Source organism: Artibeus jamaicensis, unplaced genomic scaffold (genome assembly GCF_021234435.1).
Source record: "Artibeus jamaicensis isolate MK-2021 breed Jamaican fruit bat unplaced genomic scaffold, CSHL_Jam_final contig_3124, whole genome shotgun sequence".
Lineage (NCBI taxonomy): Eukaryota > Metazoa > Chordata > Mammalia > Chiroptera > Phyllostomidae > Artibeus > Artibeus jamaicensis.
Genome location: NW_026521722.1, coordinates 74,756 through 97,221, shown reverse-complemented (window position 1 = coordinate 97,221; position 22,466 = coordinate 74,756). Strand labels below are relative to the sequence as shown.

Below are 22,466 nucleotides of genomic sequence, written 5' to 3'. Positions count from 1 at the left end.
TGTGGGGTATTTTTGTATTTATGAAATATTCAACTTTGTTAGAAAACACAATGAAAAAAAAGTTTAAGTAAAAGATGGAGACTAGGTTAAAACAAGAGTTAAATTGGAAACAGCAGCATTAGTTCATACTCTTTTAAAATTTTTATTTATATATTTTTAGAGAGAGGGGGAGGGGGGAGAAATATCAATGTGTGGTTGCCTCACGTGGCCCCCACTGGGGACCTGGCCCACAACCTAGGCATGTACCCTGACTGGGAATCAAACCCGTGACACTTCGGTTCACAGATCGCACACAATTCACTGAGCTACACCAGCCAGGGCAAGTTCATACTCTTAAAGGCAGGGTACCCTTTGGGTTGCACATCATTCTGAGGATCCATCAATTATGCAGGAGCAACATGGAACCAGGGCTGTTTGGTGAGTAGCTTATCTCAAGGCAGAAAAATAGAAATGGACTTGTAATATCTTGCAGCTAATAGATAAAAATGTTTTCAGATACATTCATATGATGTGACACTGGCCATAGGGGCCCCTAACCTGAGTGGAATTCCTACCAGCCATTAGGAACACTTGGAGCATTGAGAAACCATTAGCTATGAACAGCTGGACCACGGTACGTCTGCACAGAGCCATGAGTTCATTGTGAGAACTTTTGCATCACATGCTGCAAAAAGGCACTGTCCTAGTTTGCTCACGACGCAAATACAAAAATACCACAGACTAGGTGGCTGAAGCAACAAACAAGATCAAGACATCAGCAGATGTGGTGTCTGTTGATGGCCCGTCTTGCTGTGTCCTTACGTGGGAGGATAGTTGAAACGGCACCGCGGCTCCTTTTATAAGGGCACAAATTCTATTCATGTGGACTTGACTGTCATGACCTAATCACCCCCCAAAGGCCTTCACCTCCTACTACAATCACATTGGGAGTTAGGATTTCAACATATGAATTTTGGGAGCACACAAGCATTCAGTCCATAACAGGTGCAAACTCAACTTCTAGTAGTCTTCTCAAAAGATGCTTATTGATTAGTCCAAATCATCCTGCAGGCAAGTGTTGGGTCAGCATCTAAGCTTATGACAAATGATAAAATAGGCCTGTCTATGGATTCATACAGGAAATAAAACCTTCACAAGACTGATGATTTAGAAACTAAGGTTTCATCTCTGGTTGAAATGGGCATCTAAAATTCCTACTTGGGCCCCTCACTAACACTCAAAGGTTGGCCTCTATTTTATGTCGCTGGTGGATAGACCATGAGCTGTGTAAGGAAACATAAATGGGCCCATCCTCACTTGGTTATGTTTATCATTGTAAGGAGCAGGTTTTAAGAAGTGATTGGGATTACTGACAATTCACCTTAGTGAGAGCCCTTATTTTCCCTGTTAGAGCTCAGGAAGAAAACAGGAAAAATAATGAATATGACCCATGTCATTACATGCAAAGTGTAAATTATCTGGGAGAAATATGAATACCAACTCTAAAGCAAGGCTTAGGAACCACATATCTAAATGGGATTTCAGTTGATACTTTTTTTTCCAGTTTTTCTTAGTCCTCCTGCTTCTAACAGTTGCTCCCATCATTCAGGGTTGATGGACCCCACACCACTCAGGATTTTCTCAGAATTGTTTAGCAGATGTGCTAGAACCAGGTTGAAAATGTGGGCTTACTTCCTCTTGAGGAAAACTGTATCTGGGGTACCACCATGCATCTGCCATGCGTCTGAGACAAGTAAACAAAGTTTTATTTATAAATCTATGAAATAAACTTTTAACAAACAAAACTCTGGGTGCAGATGACTTCTCTAGTTAGTTCTGCTCTTCTAAAAAGACGCAGAAAACACATTTTAAAACATTTACCACTCATTCATGATTTTTAAAAAATCAGTAAACTAGGAATGAAAGTAAACTTTGTGATCAAAGGATTCTGCAAAAATCCTAATAGTTAAATACTGAATGCTTTCTCCCTGATACTAGACACAAGACAAGGATATCTTTCACCATTTCTGTTTAACATTTTATGAGGCCCTAGCTGGTAGAATAAGGCAAAAGCTACTGAATAACTATGGGGTCAAGGAAGAAATAAAAGGGGAAATGAAAAGATATATAGAGACAAATGAAAATACAACATACCATGATCTTTGGGATGCAGCAAAAGCAGCATAAGAGGGAAATTTATAGCAATATGGGTCTATCTCAAAGAAGTCAGGAAAACTTCAAATAATCTTACACTTTAAGGGACTAGAAAATGAGCAGGTCCAATGTCAGTAGAAGGAAGGAAATAATAAAAATTAGAGCAAAAATAAATGAAAGACTAAAAAGACAACAGAAAAGATTGATAAAACAAAGAGCTTGTTCCTTGAAAAGGTGCAAAATTTATAAACCTTAGCTAGCCTTACTAAGGAAAAAAAGAAGATTCAAATAAAATCAGAAATGAGCCATGATGGGTGTAGCTCAGTAGGTTAAGTGTCCTCCTGCAAAGTGAAAGGTCACTGGTTTGATTCCCAGTCAGGGTACATGCCTGGGTTGTGGGCCCAGTCCCAGGGTGGGGCATGTGTGACGAGCAACCAATTGTTGTTTCTCTCACACATTGATGTTTCTCTCCCTCTCTGCCTCCCTTCCCACCTCTCTGAAAATTAACACATAAAATCTTTAAGGAAAAATCATAAATGAAAGGGAAGTTAAAATGAATGCCACAGAAATACAAATAATAATAAAATAATACTGTAAAAGGCTATATACCACCAAGTTGGACAACCTAGAAGAAATGGATAAATTTTCAAAATGATGTACCTTCTTAGGCTGAATCATGAAAAAATAGAAAATTGGAACAGACCTATCTCTAGTAAGGAAATGGAAACAATAATCAAAAACCTCCTAAAAAATGAAAGTTCAGGATACGTGGCTTCAACGTTGAATTCTACCAAATATTCAAAGATGATTTAATGTATACCCTTCTCAAAGTCTTAAAAAAAAAACAAAACCCACGAATAGGTGGAAATTCTTTCTAACTCATTTTTACAAGGTCAACATTACCCTGATAACAAAACTAGTTAAGGACAACGCAAAAAAGAAAATTACAGGTCAGTATATCTGATGAATGTAGATGCAAAAATCCTCAAAAGAATATTAGCAAATCGAATACAACAATACAAGGAACATACACCATGATCAAGTTGGATTTATTCCAGGGACGCAGGACAGTTTAACATCTGCAAATCGATCAACATGATACACCATATTAACAAAATGAAAGATAAAACATATGATCATCTCAACAGATGCAGGAAATACATTTGACAAATTACAACATAACTTTATGTTTAAAAACACAATAAAGTAGGTATAGAAGGACAGTACACCAACAAAAGGGACATATATGACAAATCCTTAGCTACTATTATACTTAATGGTGAAAAATGAAAAGCTTTTTCTCTTAAGATCAGAAACAAAACAAGGATGCTCACTCTCAACACTTTTATTCTATGTAGTACAGGAAGTCCTACACAAAGCAATTAGCAAGAAAAATAAAAGGCATCAAAATTGGAAAGGAAGAAGTAAAACTGTCACTATTTGTTGACACTATAGAGAAAACACTAAAGAGTCCACCAAAAACCATTAGAAATAATAAGTACAGTTGTGTAGCAGGATACAAAATCAGTATATAAAAATGTTGCATTTCTATACACTAATAACAAACTATCAAACTTCCAAAAATAAAAGTAAAACAATGCTATGTATAATTGCTACAAAAAAGAATAAAATATCCATGAATAAACTTAAAGGAGGTGAAAGTACTGTACACTGAAAACTACAAGATGTTGAAAGAAGTTCAAAAAGACACAAAGAAGTGGAAAGAGATTTCGTGCTCATGGATTGGAAAAATTAAAATGGTTACACTGTCCATATTACCTAAAGCAATCTATATTTTAGTGCAATCCCTATCAATATCCCAATGACATTTTTCAGAAACAGAAAAAAATAATCCTAAAGTCTACAGGGAGTCACAAAAGACTCCAATAGCCAAAGCAATCCTGAGAAAAAAGAACAAAGCTAGAGGTATCACACTCCCTGATTTCCAGCTATACTACAAATAGTTGGAACCACAGCAGTATGGTATGGGTGGAACAACACAGAGTGGGAAGAATTGAGAGACCAGTTAGAAACCTGCACATATATGGACAACTAGCTTACAACGAAGAAGCCAAGAGAAAAAAAGCTCTCTTCAATAGATGGTATTGGGAAAACTGGATAAGCCACATGCACAAGAATGAAACTAGACCACCATCCTCCATCACACATAAAAATTAACTAAAAATGAAGTAAAGAATGTAAGTCCTGATACAATAAAATACATACAATAACACATAGGCACTAAGCTTCTGGGCATCAGTCTTAATGATGCTTTTGTGAATTTGACTGCAAAGACAAGGGAAATGAAAATAAATCAGACCACAGTACACTAAAAAGCTTCTGCACAGCAAAGGAAACCATTAACAAAACAAAATGGCAACCAGGCTAATCAGAGAATATGTTTGCAAATGATACTTCTGATAAGGAGTTAATATCCAAAACACATAGAAAAAACTCATACAACTGAAAAAAATCTGGTAAAAATGGGCAGAGGATCTAAATTGACATTTTTGTTTCATGCAGGTGGCCACAGGCACATTTAAAGATTTTCAACACCACTAATGATTAAGGAAATGCAAATCAAAACCACAATGAGCTCTCACCTCACACCTGTTAGAACAGCTATTATCAAAAACAGAAGAAATAACAAGTGCTGGAAAGGGTGTGGAGAAAATAGATTGTGGGTTTGTAAACTGGTGCAGCCATTATGGAAAACAACAGAAGTTTCTATAAAAAGTTAAAACTAGAAATACCATATGATCCAGCAACTCCTCTTCTGGGTATTTATCCAAAGAATATGAAAACACTAATTTGGAGAGATACATGCATCGTATGCTCATTGCAGCATTATTCACACTAGTCAAGATTTGTAAACAACCTAAGCGTCTACCAATAGATGAATGGATAAAGATATAACCTACACACCTACACACAGAGGAATATAACTGAGCCATAAAAAGATAAAATATTGCTATGTGTGACATGAGTAGATCTTAAGGGTATTATGCTAAGTGAAATAAATCAGAAAAGAAGAAAAACCATATGATTTTACTCATGTGGAATATAAAACAAGAAGGAAAAAATGAACAGAACAAACTTGTGGGTACAGACAACAGATTAGTGTTTACTGGAAGGAAAAAGGAGTAAAGGTGAGCAAAATGGGTAAAGAGGGTGAAACATGGTGGTAGAAAGGAACTACACTTTCAGTTGTGAGCATGCTAAAGTGTATATGAATATTGAAGTATAATGCTGTACACCTGAAACTTATTAACCAATGTAATCTCAATCAATAAATTTATTGTTACATAGTGAGGCTAGTATGATATAGAGAACAAACTGTTGGTTGACAGATTGGATGAGAGGTGGGTAAAAAATATGAAGGGGATTAAGAAGTACATATTGCCCTGGCTGGTGTGGCTCAGTGGATTGAGCTCGGGCCTGCGAACCAGACAATCGCGGTTCGATTCCCAGTCAGGGCACTTGCCTGTGTTGCAGGCCGGTTCCCTGCAGGCCAGTTCCCAGCAGGGGATGCACAAAGAGCAACCATACATTGATGTTTCTCTCCCTTTCTCCTTCCCTTCCCCTCTAAAGATAAATAAATAAATTTTTTAAAAAGTATTAACTCATTAAAAAAAGTATATATTGCCAATTATAAAAATAGTCACAGGGATGTAAAGTACAGCACAGGGAATATAGTCAGTAATATTGTAGTATCTTCCAGTCAAGACGGCAGCATAGATAAATGCAGTGCTTGAATCCTCCCACAACCACACCAAAATTACAACTAAACTCTTAAACAGCCATCATTCAGAACTGCCTGAAACCTAGCTCAACAAAAGTCCTACAACTAATGATATAAAGAAGCCACAGGGCCCTGGTTGGGTAGCTCGGTGAGGTAGAGAATTGTCCTGGTGCTCCAAGGTTGTGGGTTTGATCCCCTGTCAGAGTACATACAAGAAGCAACCAATGAATGCATAAATAAGTGGAACAACAAATCAGCGTTTCTCTTTCCCTTCCTTTCTCACTCTCTCAAAATAAATCAATAATTTTTTTTAAAAAAGAAGAAGCCACATCCAGACTGGTAAGAAGGGCGGAGATACAGAAAGACTGGTCTCAGGCCCATATGCGGTGGATAAAAATCAGGATGGCCTGGCTGGTGTAGCTCAGTGGATTGAGCAGGGGCCTGTGAACCAGAGGATTGCAGTTCGATTCCCAGTCAGGGCACATGCCTGGATTGCAGGCAGGTTCCCTGCAGGCCAGTTCCCTGCAGGGGATGCACTAGAGGCAACCATACATTGATATTTCTCTCCCTCTCTCCTCCCCTTCTCCTCTAAAGATAAATAACTTTAAAAAAAATCGGGATGGATATCTTGGCTGTGGAACTTCCCCCTGAGGAGCCAGGTGTCCCAGCCCCAAACCAGGCCCCCCTGCCATCCCATTCCAATGCCGGGAAGAAAAGTCCCCATAACTTCTGGCTGTAAAAATCAGTGGGGATTGTGGCTCAGTGAGAGAGAGGGCTTCTGGAGCCCCAGGCGTGTCTCTTCAAGTGCCCACACATGAACTTACTTGGACTAACTCCCTCTAAGCTCCAGTGTTGGGACAGCAGCTTAAAAGGCATTAGGGACATACAGGAAGGAACTGGATTTACTGAGATCAGGGCAAGAGCGGGAAGGACAGCTTTCTCCCAGACAGAAGTGCTGGCAGAGGCTGTTGTTCCTTTGCCGAGCCCCACCCCCACAGGGACACCATATCTGAGGCTCCATCAGCTTGGCTGACGTGTTCACCTGGCCCTTGTCATGCCCTGAGACCTTACTCCACCCAACTTGTAGGACCACCCAAGCTATTCCCAGTGGATTTTCCACATAAATGGCCTGTCTTAGCTTCAAAGTTCCCTAATATCTCTCGAACAAGCAGCATCTAGCTTTAACATGCCCTGTAGCTATAGCTAAGTTGGCCCCAGACATGATATTATTGGCAGCTGTACTTGGTTTGAAGCTTAGCCTCTCCTGGGCACCTCCAAGCCCAGCAGAGGTAGCAGCCATCTGAAGATAATTTTGTAGCTCAAGATGGGAGGCCTTAGCAGAAAACAAGTGTTTACTGGCCTTGATCTGCACCTCCTGGGAGGCCCCAGAGCCAGTGCAACTGGTGGACAGCCTCAGCCCACTTCAAAGCACCACCCAACCACATCCACAAAGGACACACTCAAGGGTCAGACTTGGGGCACCAGGTCCCTGCTGATGTAAGTCCAGCTCTGTTGGGGCACACCTGAAGTGAACTGTTCAGGTGAATAGGAGACTGCCGCTGGACTGTACAGGACACCTACTATATTAGGCCACTCTACCAAGCCTAGGAGATGTGGCAGCTCTACCTAATACACAGAAACAAACACAGGGAGGCTGCCAAAATGAGGAGACAGAAATATGGCCCAAATGAAAGAACAGAACAAAACTCCAGAAAAAGAACTAAACACAATGGAGACAGGCAATCTACTAGATGCAGAGTTCAAAACACTGGTGATAAAGATGTTCAGCGAACTTAGGGGGAGAGTAGATGCATTTAGTGAGAATTTCAATAGCATAAAAAAAGGACACGAAACCTATGAAAAGAACTAGTCAGAAATGAAGGATACGCTAACTGAAATGAATAATTTATAAGGAATCATCAGTAGAGTCAATGAAGCTGAGAATCAAATCAGTGATTGGAATATAAGGAAGCAAAAAGCACCCAATTACAATACCAAAAAGAAAAAATAATTTTAAAATGAGGGTAGTGTAAGGAACCGCTGGGAAAACTTCAAGTTTGCATCATGGGGGTTACTCAGAGGAGGAGAGAGAGCACAAGAAATTGAAAACCTATTTGAAAAAAATGATAGAAAACTTCTCTAACCTGGTGAGGAAAATATACAAGTCTAGGAAGTGCAGAGTCCCAAACAAGGTGAACCCAAAGAGGCCCACACCAAGACACATCATAATTAAGATGCAAAAGTTAAAGGCAGAGAGATTATTTTAAAAGAAGCAAGAGAAAAGCAGTTAGTTACTTACAAGGGAGCTCCCATAAAACTTTTGGCTGATTTCTCAGCAGAAACTTTGCAAGCCAGAGGGATTGGCAAGGAATTTAGAATCGAATGACAGGCCATGCCCAGGCAGCTTAGTTGGTTAGAATGTTGTCCTAATATGCCAAGGTCATGGGGTTGATCCCCAGTCAGGGCACATACAAGAATAAGCCACTGAATGCATAAGTAAGTGGAACAACTAATCAATATTTCTCTCTCTCTCTAAAATCAATAATTTTTTTTAAATTGAAGGACAGTTCTGGCTGGTGTAGCTCAGTGGATTGAGTGCTGACCTGTGACCTGAAGGGTCACCAGTTCAATTCTCAGGGCACATGACTGGTTTGTGGGCCAGGTCCCCAGTTAGGGGTGTTCAAGAAGCAATCGATTGATTTATCTCTAAAACATCAAAGTTTCTCTCCCTTTCTCCTTCCTTTCCCCTCTCTCTAAAAGTGAATAAATCTTCAAAAAAAGAATTTTTTCTAATAAAAACAAATGGATTTTTGTTCTGACAAAAACTAGGCCAAATTTATAATATCAACAAAGGTAAAATATCTAGGCATAAATTTGATTTTATGTGAATAAAACTTGAAATAATTAAAAGGATTTGAAATAATTGAGGGATATAAAGAACACTTGAATACACCAACTGTTCTTGTATAATAAATCTCATTTACACAGGGTAGCTGCTTTTCCAAAGTTAATCCATAAATACAGTGAGACCATATAAAATTTCCAAGATAGTTCAGTGACTCTGAAGAAAGAATGAGGTGGGATTTATGAGAGGGCTCATCAAAAAATGATACCACAGGTTGGCCATTCGGGGAAAAATGAAGCTGGCTTCCTACCTCATTTCATACCGTTAGTGATTGTACTGCCCATGTCCATGCCCCCTGCCCCCGTGTTAGGGGTCACCAAGGATAAATCCAGAGACGCCCGGGAATCTTTCTCATGCTGGACCCAGCTGGACTCTGTCACAAACTCTGTGAGGAATAGCCCGGCGATACCTGCTGAGATGTGGGGTCTCCTGCAGAGCCAGCACATCAGGTTCAAATGGAGCCACTGTGTTTGCCTATCAGCTGTTTACAGAGGATTCCTGGGAGCCCTGATGGTCGTCTCCTCAGTAGTCATAGGACCAGCATCTGTCCTGATTCCATCTCCTTTGTCAGTCCGACTGACGCTGTACATGGAGTTTGAGGTTTAACATGTACAAGGTTTAACATGTTCAGGGTATGCCCACTAGTTCTCTTCCTGCCTGTTTTTTGCCCAGCATGGACCTCAAGTCTTCTCCCACAGACCCAGACTCTAGGTTGTTCCAAAGTATTAAATGTGAAGAAAAACCTCAAATTTCCTTCTATGAAGCAACTATGCCTATGTAATAATAATGAAAGGCATAATTATTGGGAGGAGAAACACATTCACAGACAATGTGGTTGTTTGCTTGCAAAAAATCAAAGAATCTACAAAATTTATGGGAATTTAGAAGTGAATTTAGCCAGTGAGTATATTACTAAAATTGCACAAAATCATTCATATTCTATATAACAGCAATAAACAAATAGAAATAGATTTTAAAAAACAATTATAGCACAAAAACTCACATACTTTAGAATAAATCTAATACACATTGTGTGGAAGTCTTACACTGTAAGACCTCTACACTGAAAACTAAAAAAAATGTTGACACAAATATAAAGATGACTGGAGTAAATAATACCATGTTCATGAAACCAAAGAATTAATATTGTAAGATATCAATTCTTGACAAATGAATCTAGAGGTTCAAAGCTTTTGAATATCAATAGAGATTTGGTGGAAATGGACCAGCTGATTGAAAAATTATGTGGAGGGGTGGGGGGTAAATGCAGACAACTGTACTTGAACAACAATAAAATAATTTTTTAAAAAATATGCGGAAAAGAAAAGGTCCACCAACATTAGTCAAAGAAATGTTGAGAAAAAGGAATGAAGCTGGAGAACTTATAGTAACAGACAACAGGACTTATCTTAAATCTATTAGCAGTAAGATACTATAATATTGCCCTTGCTGGTGTGGCTCAGTGGATTGAGTGCAGGCCATCGAACCAAAGGGTCGCTGGTTTGTTTCCCAGTCAGGGCACGTGCCTGGGTTGTGGGCCAGGCCCCCGGTGGGGGGCCCACAAGAGGCAACCACACATTGAAAAAGAAAAACGGGGAAAAAAGATACTATAATAGTATCCTAAGATAGACAAATTGACCAGTGAGACAGAATGGAGAATCTGTATACATGATCGCCTGAATTTGAGTCAGTAAAAGAAACAATTGGATATTCTTGCGGAAAACTATTCTGAGTCCTACCTCACTCCATTTACAAAACTAAATGGCAGAAAGATTAAAATTAAGAACTTTTGCTCATCAAGAGGCACTACTAAAAGATGATAAAATAAGCCATATAGTAATAGCTTATATTTGAAAATATGTATCAGACAAGACTAATAACCAGAGTACATAGACATATAAATTGTTTTATATATAAAATACATATCACACAAAACTATAACAATACAGCATAATATATGTATATATTGAATAATAGTATTAATAATACTATTAATAATAGCTTTAATGCAGCAGAATATCTAGATCAGCAATTTTCTTTTTTTTTAAGATTTTATTTATTTATTTATTTATTTATTTGTTTATTTATTTATTTATTTATTTTAGAGAAAGGAATGGAGGGAGAAAGAAGGGGAGAGAAACATCGATGTGTGGTAGCCTCTTGCAAGCCCGCTGCTGAGTTCCTGGCCTGCAACCCCAGCAGGTGCCCTGACAGGGAATTGATCAGGGACTCTTTGACTGACAGGTGGGGCACTCAACCACTGAGCCATACCAATCAGGACCAGATCAGCAATTTCCAACCAGTGTAGCACAAGAATTTTTAATAAAGGCAATACTTGACTATTTAGTCAGGGGCTCTGACCTTTTTCCTGTACATCAGGGCTGTCAAACTCATTTTCACTAGGGGCCACATCAGCCTTGTGGTTGCCTTCAAAGGGTGGAAATAATTTTAGGACTGTATAAATGTAAGTACTCCTTAGCTGTTAAGGAGTTGAAATTACATTTGGCCCTTTGAAGGCAACCGCGAAGCTGATGTGACTCTGGGTGAAAATGAGTTTGACACCCCTGGCTTAGATTGTCAAATTAAAAAAAAAGGCAACAGCCAACACAATAGCTGTCCTGTGTGAATGAATCAAAATTACACCTATTTTTTGTCAGATCATCAAAAATATATGTTTTTTGGTGTGCTGCAGAAATTTAGTAATTAATTTATGAGTGCCATGAGATGAAAAGTGAAAATAGCTGTTTTGATAATCAGCATAGTTGTGTACTTGGATGACTGTGCTTCTTACTCAGTAGATTAATTTTAACAGGCCACCACATTCTCTGAAGTGTCTTTAAAGGCCACGAAGGTCACAGCTTGGGGGAGGCAAAGATCTGTCAGCGTTTGTGTTCTGATGGCTTGGACACTTCACACATACGTGAGAAAACAAAATCAGACACCCGGAGTGTCACATTAGGGGATTCATTCTTATTTCCATGACATAATTCTTACCACATTTGTCATCCTTGAAAATACTGTTGACTCTGACATGATTTTCAGAAACAAAAAAACCCTGCAAGAATGTTAGAGAGACTATATCAAGTCCAACACTACACGTGTCTGTAGCAGAAGGAATGCTTTCATCCATAATTTTCAGGAAAACTTGCTTTATATTTGGGGCGGCTTTTGTTGTTGTTTGATCGGCGTGGCGGTTGAACAATATTTCCGAGGGTCCGTTTTCATTTTATGCTCCTGCTTTGCTGTCTACACGAAATGCTTTGCTTTATAGCCAAGTCCCCTCAGTATTGTACTATGCAATAATGTGATCGCATGCTTGGCCTATCAAATTGGAAAAAATTCAAGACAATGAATGTTTCTGGTTTCGATGATATACTGAGATTGGAAATATAATTTCATTGGTGGACTAGGTGGTGAAGTATCTAAAACTACAGGATCCGAAACAACCTCTTAAAGTGATTTAATTATTAAGGATATGAAGTGAGAGAAAAAACAAACTGTTCCAAATATTGGGATGACAATTTTGTGGGGGGAAAAAAACTCAAATATATATTTACTCACATAGGAGATGAGGAACTATATTGGCCAAAGTACTAGTAATGCTTTTTTCTGGGTGCTAGAATTATAGAAGACTTTTCAATTTTTTTCCTTTTCTTAACATTCTTTTTTGTTTCCTTTTCCCCTTACTTTTAACATTGACTACGCACTACTTCTGGAATAAAAAAAAAAAACCCAGCCTAACAGTAACTTGTACCAAAACATGAACAGTATTTTATATATCCCCTGGTGATGGGATTATGTATTTGTCTAAGAATAGTCAGACTTTATACAACATGAACACGTTAATACTGAGTAATCACATTTTTTTAACGAAAGAAAAGAAAGGTGTAGCAGCGTCCCAAAGCCTAGCGCCGAAACATCACGTATCTCCCGACTCCCCTGGATACACTCGCTGAACAAGCAACCCCGCACGGGACCCCGCGGTCAGAGCTCCAGGTGTACGCTTCCGTACTTCATCTAAGGCACCCTAAATACGTCCGAGCGCCGAAGAGGGTTCTGGGAGTTGTAGTCCGCACTCTACCAAGGCGCTCACTTCCGCTTCTGGGGGCGCACCGCTGCTGTCATTTCCTTTGCGTTGGTGAGCGGGCTAAAGGACGTGAGTCTTCTAGGTCTTCGTCCGGCTGCAGGAACAAGCGCTGGATGTTTAGGACGAAAGGGGCGGCGTGTGGTGGAGGTTCAGAGCTTAAAGTGGCGGAGGAAGAGTTTGAGGAGGCGGGTCACAGAGTATCCTGGGTTGGCGTGAGGGGTGGGGTTCGGGCTGGCACCACGTGGCACCCCCACCTCCCCAGGCTTGAAAGGGACAGTTCCAGACTGGCTTCTCCAGGTTTAAAACGGGAATCTTTCGGTTTGGGAGACTCCTTCCTGTTCGGGCTAGCGCGGATCGATAATATCTTGAATTTTTTCACAGTAGCCGCTCCCTGGATCGGTGTTTATTTTTAAACTTTGCTTATGTACATGCCCTGTTTTTCCTCTTAAATATCTCTGGGATCTCTGATTTCTTCTTGTTTTATGGCGGTGCCAGCTCTCTCTCCAAACCAAGCCTGCTCTCCTGACCTCATTCTTTATCCCGTGGTTTTGACAAATGTCCGTTCACGCCCCTTTGCCATAATAGCTGCCTTCTCCCAGAAATGAGTTTCTTCTAAGGTTGAGCAATTTCCCAACACTACAGGAGATAGTGTCCTTACCTACTGTATTCTCTCCCTGGCTCCTAGTAGGGGTTCATTTGGTCAGTATATCACTCTGCTTACTGTGTTTCAGGGCAATGCTAGGTACAGGATAAGTGTAAAGTGCGTATTATATGCCAGTTATGCCGAGGGCATTCACTACTGTATCTTTAGTACCTGGAACAGCACTTGGCATAGAGTAGTCTCTCAGAAAATATCTGAACGAGTAAATACATTTAATTTGTTCAGCAACATTGTAAGTTAGGTATTATTAGTCCCGTGTTATAGATAAGAAGTCTGAGCCTTACAAGGTTAAGAAGTTAACAAATGTCACTTGGCCAGGAGATGTTATAACCAGAAGTCAGGGCCTTTGCCCTTTCCGTTCCCTCTGCGCTTATCCCAGATCTTTGCACAGCTGATTTCTCTTCCTGCAGGTCTTAGAGACCGTAGGTGACAACCTGCTTTAAGGTTACCCCTCTGACACTTGCCACCTATGGTCCATCCAAAGAGAACTTAATGTTCTGGCTGGTGAACAAGAAGTTATCACATACATTTTATTTTCTTCATTTCCTGTTTTGTAAGCAAAGATCACCGTGTTTGTAGATTTGTGTGCCCACCAGAATACAAGCATCATAAAACACGTACCACATCCAGTGGTATTTACTGCTGTGTCCCCAGTGTTTGTTACCGTGGCCGAGGTGCAGTTGGAGACTGAAGGTATTTGTTAAATGAACAGATGCCTGTGTTCCTAGGGTAGTGCTCAAATGAATGTATAATAGTAGTTTGTTGGAGATTATCTATGTGCCAGGTACTGGGCTCTGTCACTTTATTCAGACAGACACGTGTCTGTGTGTGAGAGAGAGAAAGACTTAATTCAACTTTGCAAGTAAGTATTATCTTCACTCAACAGAAGGAAGAACAGACTCAGACGTTTGTCACTCGACTAGTGTCAGTACAACTACACAGTGGCTGAGCTAGAATTAAACCCACCATTCGACAGCGCCAGTATTGGGAGGTAAACTGCACCTTCCAACACCCTGCTCCTCCTCTTGCTGTCTGGAGTAGAGGTTCATAGTTTACGCATTTTCCTTATGGTTCAACCCCAGATGCATTGTTACTTGATTTCTCCTCCTTTTTATTCCCACGTGTCCATCTAGTCCTGTTACTTCTTTTTTTTTTTTAAGATTTTATTTATTTATCTTTAGAGGGGAAGGGAAGAGAAGGAGAGAGTGAGAGAAATATCAATATATGGTTGCCTCTCATGCGTCCCCTGCTGGGAACTGGCCTGCAACCAAGGCATGTGCCCTGACTGGGAATCGAACCACAATTGTTTGGTTCACAGGCCTGCGCTCAATCCACTGAGTTACACCAGCCAGGGCTAGTCCTGTTACTTCTGCTCTTATTCCTATTATCTCTATCCTTTTGTTGCTGGGTATTTCTGCATCCTCTCTATCTCCCCAGAGTGAGTGCGCCACATGGTCAGGGACTGTATCCTTCTTTCTTTTTATTTTATTTATTTTTAGAGAGAGGAGAAGGGTGGAAAAAGGGGGAGAAAAACATCAGTGTGAGGGTCCCTCTCATGGTGCCCCCCATTGTGGACCTGGCCCACAACCCAGGCATGGGCCCTGACTGGGAAACGAACAAGTGACCCTTTGCTTTACAGCCTGTGCTCAAGCCAGGCTGTATCTTTCTTTATAGTCTTAAGTATCTGACACATAGTCAAATTTCAGTAAGTGTCTGCTGTCTTCCCAGCTAAAATGTCAGCTGCTTGAATGCAGAGTCCTTGTCTGGCCTGGTCACCATCATGGCCGAAGGTCCTTAGCATGTGCTTTACTAAGTGAATGGTGTGAGGCACAAAACCCATCCTGCCCTGTCTCTGGTATCAAAAGGCCCAGGATCCAGGTATCAGCAGGATGAGTTCAGGTTAGTCCCATTCTCCCGTTGAAGTATTTAGTGAGCACTTGCATTGTTTCGGGCACAGACTAAAATCCCAGCCCTCGTGAAGCTCATGTTCTAGTGGGTGCAGAAAGTCAGGAGAGGAGAACGATGGATGGCAGATTAGCTGCTCAGTTTCATGGGGGGAAATGGAGCAGGGAAGGGGCTGGCAGAGGGAGCTGCACTCTAAGTAGGGTACTCGGGCACGGCTTCCCTGGGAAGATGGTGCCTGTGGAGGGACACCAGAGAAGGCCCGAGGCGGGGCGTGACTGGTCTGTTTGCAGAACAGTAAGGAGGCCAGAGGGGGTGAGCAGAATAAGAAAGAGGAGAGATGAGTAAGAAATTGGGTATTGGGAGAGGCCAGGGAGTGAAGGGTTTTTTGCCCATTGAAAGATTTTGGTGAAGGTTATGGCCGGAGGAGTGACATGACTTTTTTTTTTTTTTTTTTTTAAAGATCCGCCCTGGGCTGATGTGGCTCAATAGGTTGAGCACTGGCCTTTGAACCAAAGGGTCGCTGGTTCGATTTCCAGTCGGAGCACATGCCTGGGTTGCAGGCCAGGTCCCCAGTCGGGGGTGTGTGAGAGGCAACTACACATTGATGTTTCTCTCCTTCTCTCTCTTTGTCCTGCCCCCTCTCTCTAAAATAAATAAATAAAATCTTTTAAAAAAAGATAGCTGTGGCTGCTGGGTAGGATATAGACTCTAAGGGAACAGTCATAGTAGCAGAGAGACCAGTGAGGAGACTATTGCAGTAATTCTGGTGGGAGGCGAGGGTGGTATGTTCAGTAGCAGGAAGAAGAATTGGTCTGATTCTGGCTATAAGTTGAAGGTGTTGGCTGATGAATGAGAGAGAAATCAGGCATCACCCCCAAATCTTTGTCCTCATTGGAAAAGAAAGAAGCACATCTGGAGTCAGTTTTGGGGCATCTTGAGTTTGAGGTGCCTTTTAGGCATCCAAATGGAGATAGATGTCCAGCTGGTGCTGAGTGAAGGCGTGAGGTTGGCTGTGTCGACCAAGGGAATGAATGAGTTTACAGAGAACTTCATGGGTTACATCTCAAGGCAGTCCTAACCTTTAGAGGTCGGGGATGTAAGGAGGAGCCATCTGGAAATTTAACACAAACCAGAAGCTCCTGGAAACCCTGAAAATGAGCCATTCAGGGGAAGCGAGAGTATCTTAACACACGCTACTCACAGTGTGGTCCCGGGGCAGCTGTATCGGCATCCCCTAAAAACGTAGAAATACAGATTCTCAGGCTTCACTGCTGAGCTAGTGAGTCGGAGTCTTTGGAAGAGGGGTCCAGAGGTCTGTTTTAACAACCTCTCATGAATTTTAAGCACTCTAATGTTCCCAAGGCACAGCCCTGGAGGGTCAGGAAGTTTTTAAGATTTTATTTTTATTTTATTTTTAGAGGGAGAGAGAAACATCAGTGTGTGGTTGCCGCTCATGCACTCCCTACTGGGGACCCTGCCTGCAACCAGGCAAGTGACCTGACTGGGAATTGAATCAGCGACCCTTCGGTTCACAGGCCGGCACTCAGTCCACTGGGCCACACCAGCCAGGGCTGAAGAGCTGATCATAAATGGCACTGGTGTGGGGGGCTCGTTACTTATTTGGCTTCTACTCTGCACTTCCTCTTTGTCCTCCAGATGGGAAGTTAGCATGTTGCCGGTCCCTGACACTTGCTTCAGAGAATGACCCTAGTGCAGGGCAGTGCCCACACGGTGCCACACAGGCCTCGTCCCAGTGGGCTGTGCAGGGGCCTGGGACAGATGCTTAGAGGAAAAGCGGGGACTTGGGCTCCTGAAGCAGCAGAACCTGGGGGGTGTCTTAGAGTGGACGTCAAGCGTGTGCATCTGTTTGTCTGAACTTGCCCTGTGGCTTGGATCTCAGGAGAAAACAGGCAAGGCCTGAGGAGCTCGTGGTCAGCATCGTGGCACTACCTGCTGACCAGCTCCAGGCTGGCGCCAAGAGCTCTGTTCAGCTCCGTGCATCACACCCTGCTGGTAGGATTGGCCAAGTGGGCCTGTGTCAGAGCAAGGCAGGATGGAGAAGATAGAGAAAGAAAAAAGGCTCCGTTCCCTTGACTTAGAGAGTTTAACAGGGCGGGCGGCTGTGTGGAAGGTGGTGAACCAGCCATTTCAACCAAGTGTCGCTGGGTCCCAGAGTGATTAGTCCCAGTCTGGTGGTGGCTGGAGAAGGAGAGCTGATCAGTGGGCTTAACGCTGCAGGTCCCTGAACTGGAGTTGGGGTGGGGAGGGGGGAGATTTTTACTAGTTGAGCTGGAAATTAGCATTTCCTTTCATTACGACTGTACACAACAAACCACAGTGGTATTAGCAGAACCTGTGACTTGGTTATTCAAGTAAATCAAAGAGATATTTTTATATCATAGTTTGTGTCGACTTTTCAAAATACTGTTCACAGCCATTTTTTTTTGAAATTATGGCAGTTAATTTATTCTTGGTATTTAATGTGTTAATGAAGAAGCACATACTTGGTGTTTTAACAGTTCTGAAGGTTGTATTTCAGTGTAATTAGCTTTTAAAATAATACTGATTTTTTATGGAGAGAGAGAAAGGTGTGGAGGGAGACACACAGAGACAGAGGGATGGAAGGAGAGACAAAAGCATCGATTTGTTGTTCCTCTTATTTCTTTTTTTTATTTTTTAATTAATTTTATTTAGTTATTTTTCAAGTACAGTTTTTTGTCTATTTCTCCCAGCCCAGCCCCCCCACCCCATGCTCCCCACCTCCCTCCCATTCCCACACCCCTTGGTTCTCGTCCCTGTGTCCTTCCTATTTGTTCCTCCAAATCCCTCCCCCTTTTTCCCCTGTTCCTCTTATTTCTGCTTTCATTAGTGGATTCTTGTATGTGCTCTGACAGGGGATCAAACCCACGACCTTGATGTATTGGGACAGTGCTCCAACCAACTGAGCTACCCAGCCAGGGCTCTTGTGTGTTTTACTTTACACATTTGAAACATTGTAAGTGGGAGTCCATAAGTATCACCAGACTGCCAAAAGAGGCCTGGATCAAAAAGGTTATAAATTTGTACTTAGATAACATTTGCTGATCTGTATCGTGATTTTTAGAATCCTTTGGTGCAGGGGTATGATTCGTTTTTTATATTTGCAGCCCCCACCGTATTGCATTATTAAAGCTGCCACACTGCGGTTTTCCTTCACAGGGCGCGCGTCCGCCATGTCTGTGGGGCTCCGCACCCGACCGTGAGGCGCTGTGTCTCACCACGACGCTCTGCCCAGCCCTGGCCCCTCCGTACAGGCAGTCCTTCTGCACCATTCTGGCTCCCTGTACTGCGACCCCTTCAGAACGGAGACTGCGCACAGCTGCTCAGTAAGTGCCCCCCGAATAAACAGCATCCAGAGGGTGTGAATCCTACTGGAGACGCAGAACTCTGGGGCCCAGGAGAAAGAACTCGGACAAAGTCAAGTTCCCTCTTGAGCCCCCAGGGCCTTGGAGTGTGGGCACCACCCAGGCTGTAGAGAATGGAGGTGGAGGCAGGCACTTGTGACCTCACGCGTTCATCCGACACTCCTTGTCAGAGCTTGGGGTGTCTTAAGGATGAAGAAGGCCTAGATTTTCTGCTTTTCCAGCGTCGGAAGATCAGAGAATAAGTAAAATTGCCGCTGCTCTTGGAAAACTTGGGAGAGGAGACCATGAAGACTTTGACTTTAAGACGTGAGGAAAGAGGTGAGAGTTGATGAAGGGAATGGGGCGCGGGTGGGGGTCCAAGTGGGGCGAGGAGAGAGAGGAAGTTAGGTGGACAAGGACTTGCCAGAAACCAGTGTGTAAGGGGCAGGCGTTCCTGAGGCCCAGCTAGACCTGAGCACAGGCCGGCACCTTCCCCTGCCCCCCGTCTCACGGCTTCTTTCTCCTCCAGCTCTGTGTTCTCGAACCTCAGCCCTTTCCCAGCACAGGGAGGAGAAGACCAGATTTCAGGTGGGTTGAGTTTTCCTTTCTCCCTGGAAATACAACTGTAGGCATCAGGGCAAACATCTCCCTAACCTAGTGGAAGGGAAAAGAGGAAAAAAAGTGATGCGTTAGGTGAATATATTCCATTCCTCATTGCATTTGTTCACAAAATGGCCAGTTTCCAAAGGCCTTGCCCATTCTAATCTTGGTCAGGAAGACACCTAAGTATTTTTTTTAATATTTACATTAAAATTTTGAAATCTCTAATATGACCAACTTATTTTTGTGAAAGGCATATGGTCAACGTTTAACTTCGTTTTCTTCAAGATGGATATTAATTATGATAACACCATTTATTAATCATTTGCAAGTCAGTCCAAACGCCATCCTTATCATTATGTACGTGTATGTAGTTGTATAAGTATGCGTGTATTTGAAATCCTTATGTATATTACATATAGAAAGAGAGAGAGAAAGACAGATGTCCACAGATTCATCATGCACACAATCGGACTGTTCCCGCATTCTGTACTCGGTCCACGGAGTCGCTTGTACACCTCAGCATTGTCTTACTATCGGAGGACAAAACGGACAGCATCCCTGTCCTTGGGGGGCGACATTCTAGAAGGGGGAGGCAGGTGATAAGGTTGAAAGCAAGATAATGGCTCTCAAGTACTTAAAGGGACACAGTCAGGAGGACTCACAGTACCTGCAGTCATCGAAGGGAAAGGTGATGGGTGGATAGATTTGAATTGGACTTGGAAAAATAGTTGGCAGCCTCTTTTATGAATGAGATTTGAGAAAAGAGGACAGGGGAAGAATCTGAGATGATTCTAAGGTAGACGTACTGTTTGCCCACACGGGGATGTTAGGAGAGGACAGTTAGAGGGAAGACTCAGTTCTCACCGGGCTTTTTCGGGCCGGCAGTGCCTTTCAGATGTCTGAGTGGTAGGTGGATGTGGCAGGACTCAGTGCAGGTGCCAGAGCCGGAATCAAAGATTTGGGGATGAGTGACCAGCGGACGGCCTCTGGCCCAGCCTTTCTCCCTGTCACGCTGCCTCTGGCCTGGGGGTGGACCTGGGACTCTGCTGGGAAATGTGCTCTGTGGGCAGCACTCATTCTCGAGGCCACGTGGGTTCCTCTGGCCTGTGGTCCTTCCGGTCTCATCGGGCTGGCAGTGCAGCCGAGGAGTCACAACATCGTGTTGATCAGGCTGCCCAGGTGCAGTTCTGATGCTGCTTTTATTAGATGTGTGTTCGGAAACCAGTGGCGTTCACTTTTCTCACCTGTGAAACGGGGGTGGCAGTAGTGACTTACCTTGTGGATGTAAAGACAATAAGTAATGAAGCACTTGCGACACGTGAGAGGGAGGGACAAAGACACAGTCCGACAGAGACAGGACGAGATAGGAGCTTTGTGGGTCACAGGACTGCAGAACATGTAACTGCCATTTTGTTCTCACTGGACTGGAGCGATTCCCATAAAAACTTGGCCCATGATTTATTGCTAAGGCTGACACAGCACAACTTGAAACTATAGTTTGAACCGCTGCTTTAGAGGTCTCCTCTGGTTGGGGAGATGGTTGTGTAAACACATTGGTTGTTACTGTCAAGTGCTGACTTGGAAACCCGTTTGTGATCCTGGCTGGCTGGGTGGCCCAGTTGGTTGGAGGGTTGTCCCATACACCGTAAGGTTATGGGTTCCATTCGCAGGGCACATACCTAGGTTGCGGTTTGATCCCGGTCGGGGTGCATATGGGAGGCAGCCAGTCAATGTTTCTCTCTCACATTGATGTTCTCCCCTCGACCCCGCTCCCTCCCTCCCTCCTTCTCTTTCTCAAATCAATAAACATTTCCTCAGGTGAGGTTTTTTTAAAAAGTGTCTGTGGATAAGGTGGGGGACCACTGCAGTAAAGAGTAGGATTTGCCCAAATTTGGGGGTGTGTGGGGACGTGGGCAGGGCAAAGCTAGGTGCTCTTGGAACTGTCAGTTGTCACAGCTTCTCCGAAGGCAGGGTTGGTAATCCACACAGTGGAGCCAAACTGTAAAGTGTGCAGGCCCTGTGGTTCAGCCACTCCGGTTCTAGGAAACCGCCCTTGGAAGTGCTCACACTGAGCGGAGGATGTTCTGTTTACTCTTGGGATGACCACGGAAGAGCATTTGTTATAATCAAAATCACTGGCACAGAACAGCACTCACACTTGACTTGACTGGCAGACTGAGTACTTTTCTTGCTTGCTTTTCTCCTTGTCTTAATGATGCCAAGTAAGTTACAGCAAACTTAAAGTACTTTTCATCAAGTGAGTATTTTCTTAGTGGTGCTTCACATTGTAGGAGCCCTTGACCTTCAAGGACGTGGCTGTGGTCTTCACGGAGGAGGAGCTGGGGCTGCTGGACCCGTCCCAGAGGATGCTGTACCGAGACGTGATGCTGGAGAACTTCCGGAACCTGGTCTCACTGGGTGAGGGGAACCTCTGGGTAATTGAAACTTAGCTTATTGGAGTGTTCTTGTTCCCCAGGAAGAGGATGTTTTTGCTCTTTGTACATAAATTAAACCCTTTTTTATGGAGCTTTTATAAAGGAGTTTCATTTGACCAGTCCCAATCTTTCCCATTCGTCTTGCAAAGGCTGGTAGGTCAAAGGATCAGGGCAGCATTTTCAGGTAATTTTTTGCACTTCAGAAATGAGCCTCAATAAGCCTTGCATTTTCTTCCATTTTCAGGGCAGCCTTTCAGACCTGCTAAGAGACCCCATTTGGAACAAGACAGAGAGATTTGGGTGACAGGGAGAGGAACTCTAAGAGAATCACGTCCAGGTGAGAACCGTGGAGCCTGCAGGCGTGGCTGGGCAGTGAGGCGGTGAGCTTGTTACACAGGCCCATTCTGCACCTCGGTCGTTTCGGGCGCACTGCTAGTACCATTGTAGGTAATTGTTCTGCAGCCTTGTTTCTGCTCCCCGGGCCCTGCCTTCTCGTGGTTCCTTCATGCTTTTCAGAGGATGACACACCCACAGTGAGTGAAGGATCTCTAGACTTCCTTCCTCTGGAGAGAAGCAGCCAGGTGGTGGCAGAGACTGTTCTAGAATGTGGAG

General features: G+C 43.0%; 1 protein-coding gene across 5 annotated transcripts in view; it reads left to right on the top strand.

The window, feature by feature from the left end:
- ZNF229 (zinc finger protein 229) overlaps nucleotides 1–22,466 on the top strand; it is a 34,782-nt gene that overhangs the window by 4,736 nt on the left and 7,580 nt on the right. The window contains exons 1-7 of one of the 5 annotated variants that reach the window (XM_053662990.1): nucleotides 12,923–12,936; nucleotides 14,415–14,519; nucleotides 16,852–16,921; nucleotides 18,632–18,798; nucleotides 19,346–19,404; nucleotides 21,711–21,837; nucleotides 22,099–22,191. In XM_053662990.1, coding sequence (XP_053518965.1) covers nucleotides 16,887–16,921; nucleotides 18,632–18,798; nucleotides 19,346–19,404; nucleotides 21,711–21,837; nucleotides 22,099–22,191 — 481 coding nt within the window. In that variant the 5' untranslated portion in view covers nucleotides 12,923–12,936; nucleotides 14,415–14,519; nucleotides 16,852–16,886. The other 4 variants (XM_053662988.1, XM_053662989.1, XM_053662992.1 and 1 more) reach the window with 4 other exon arrangements.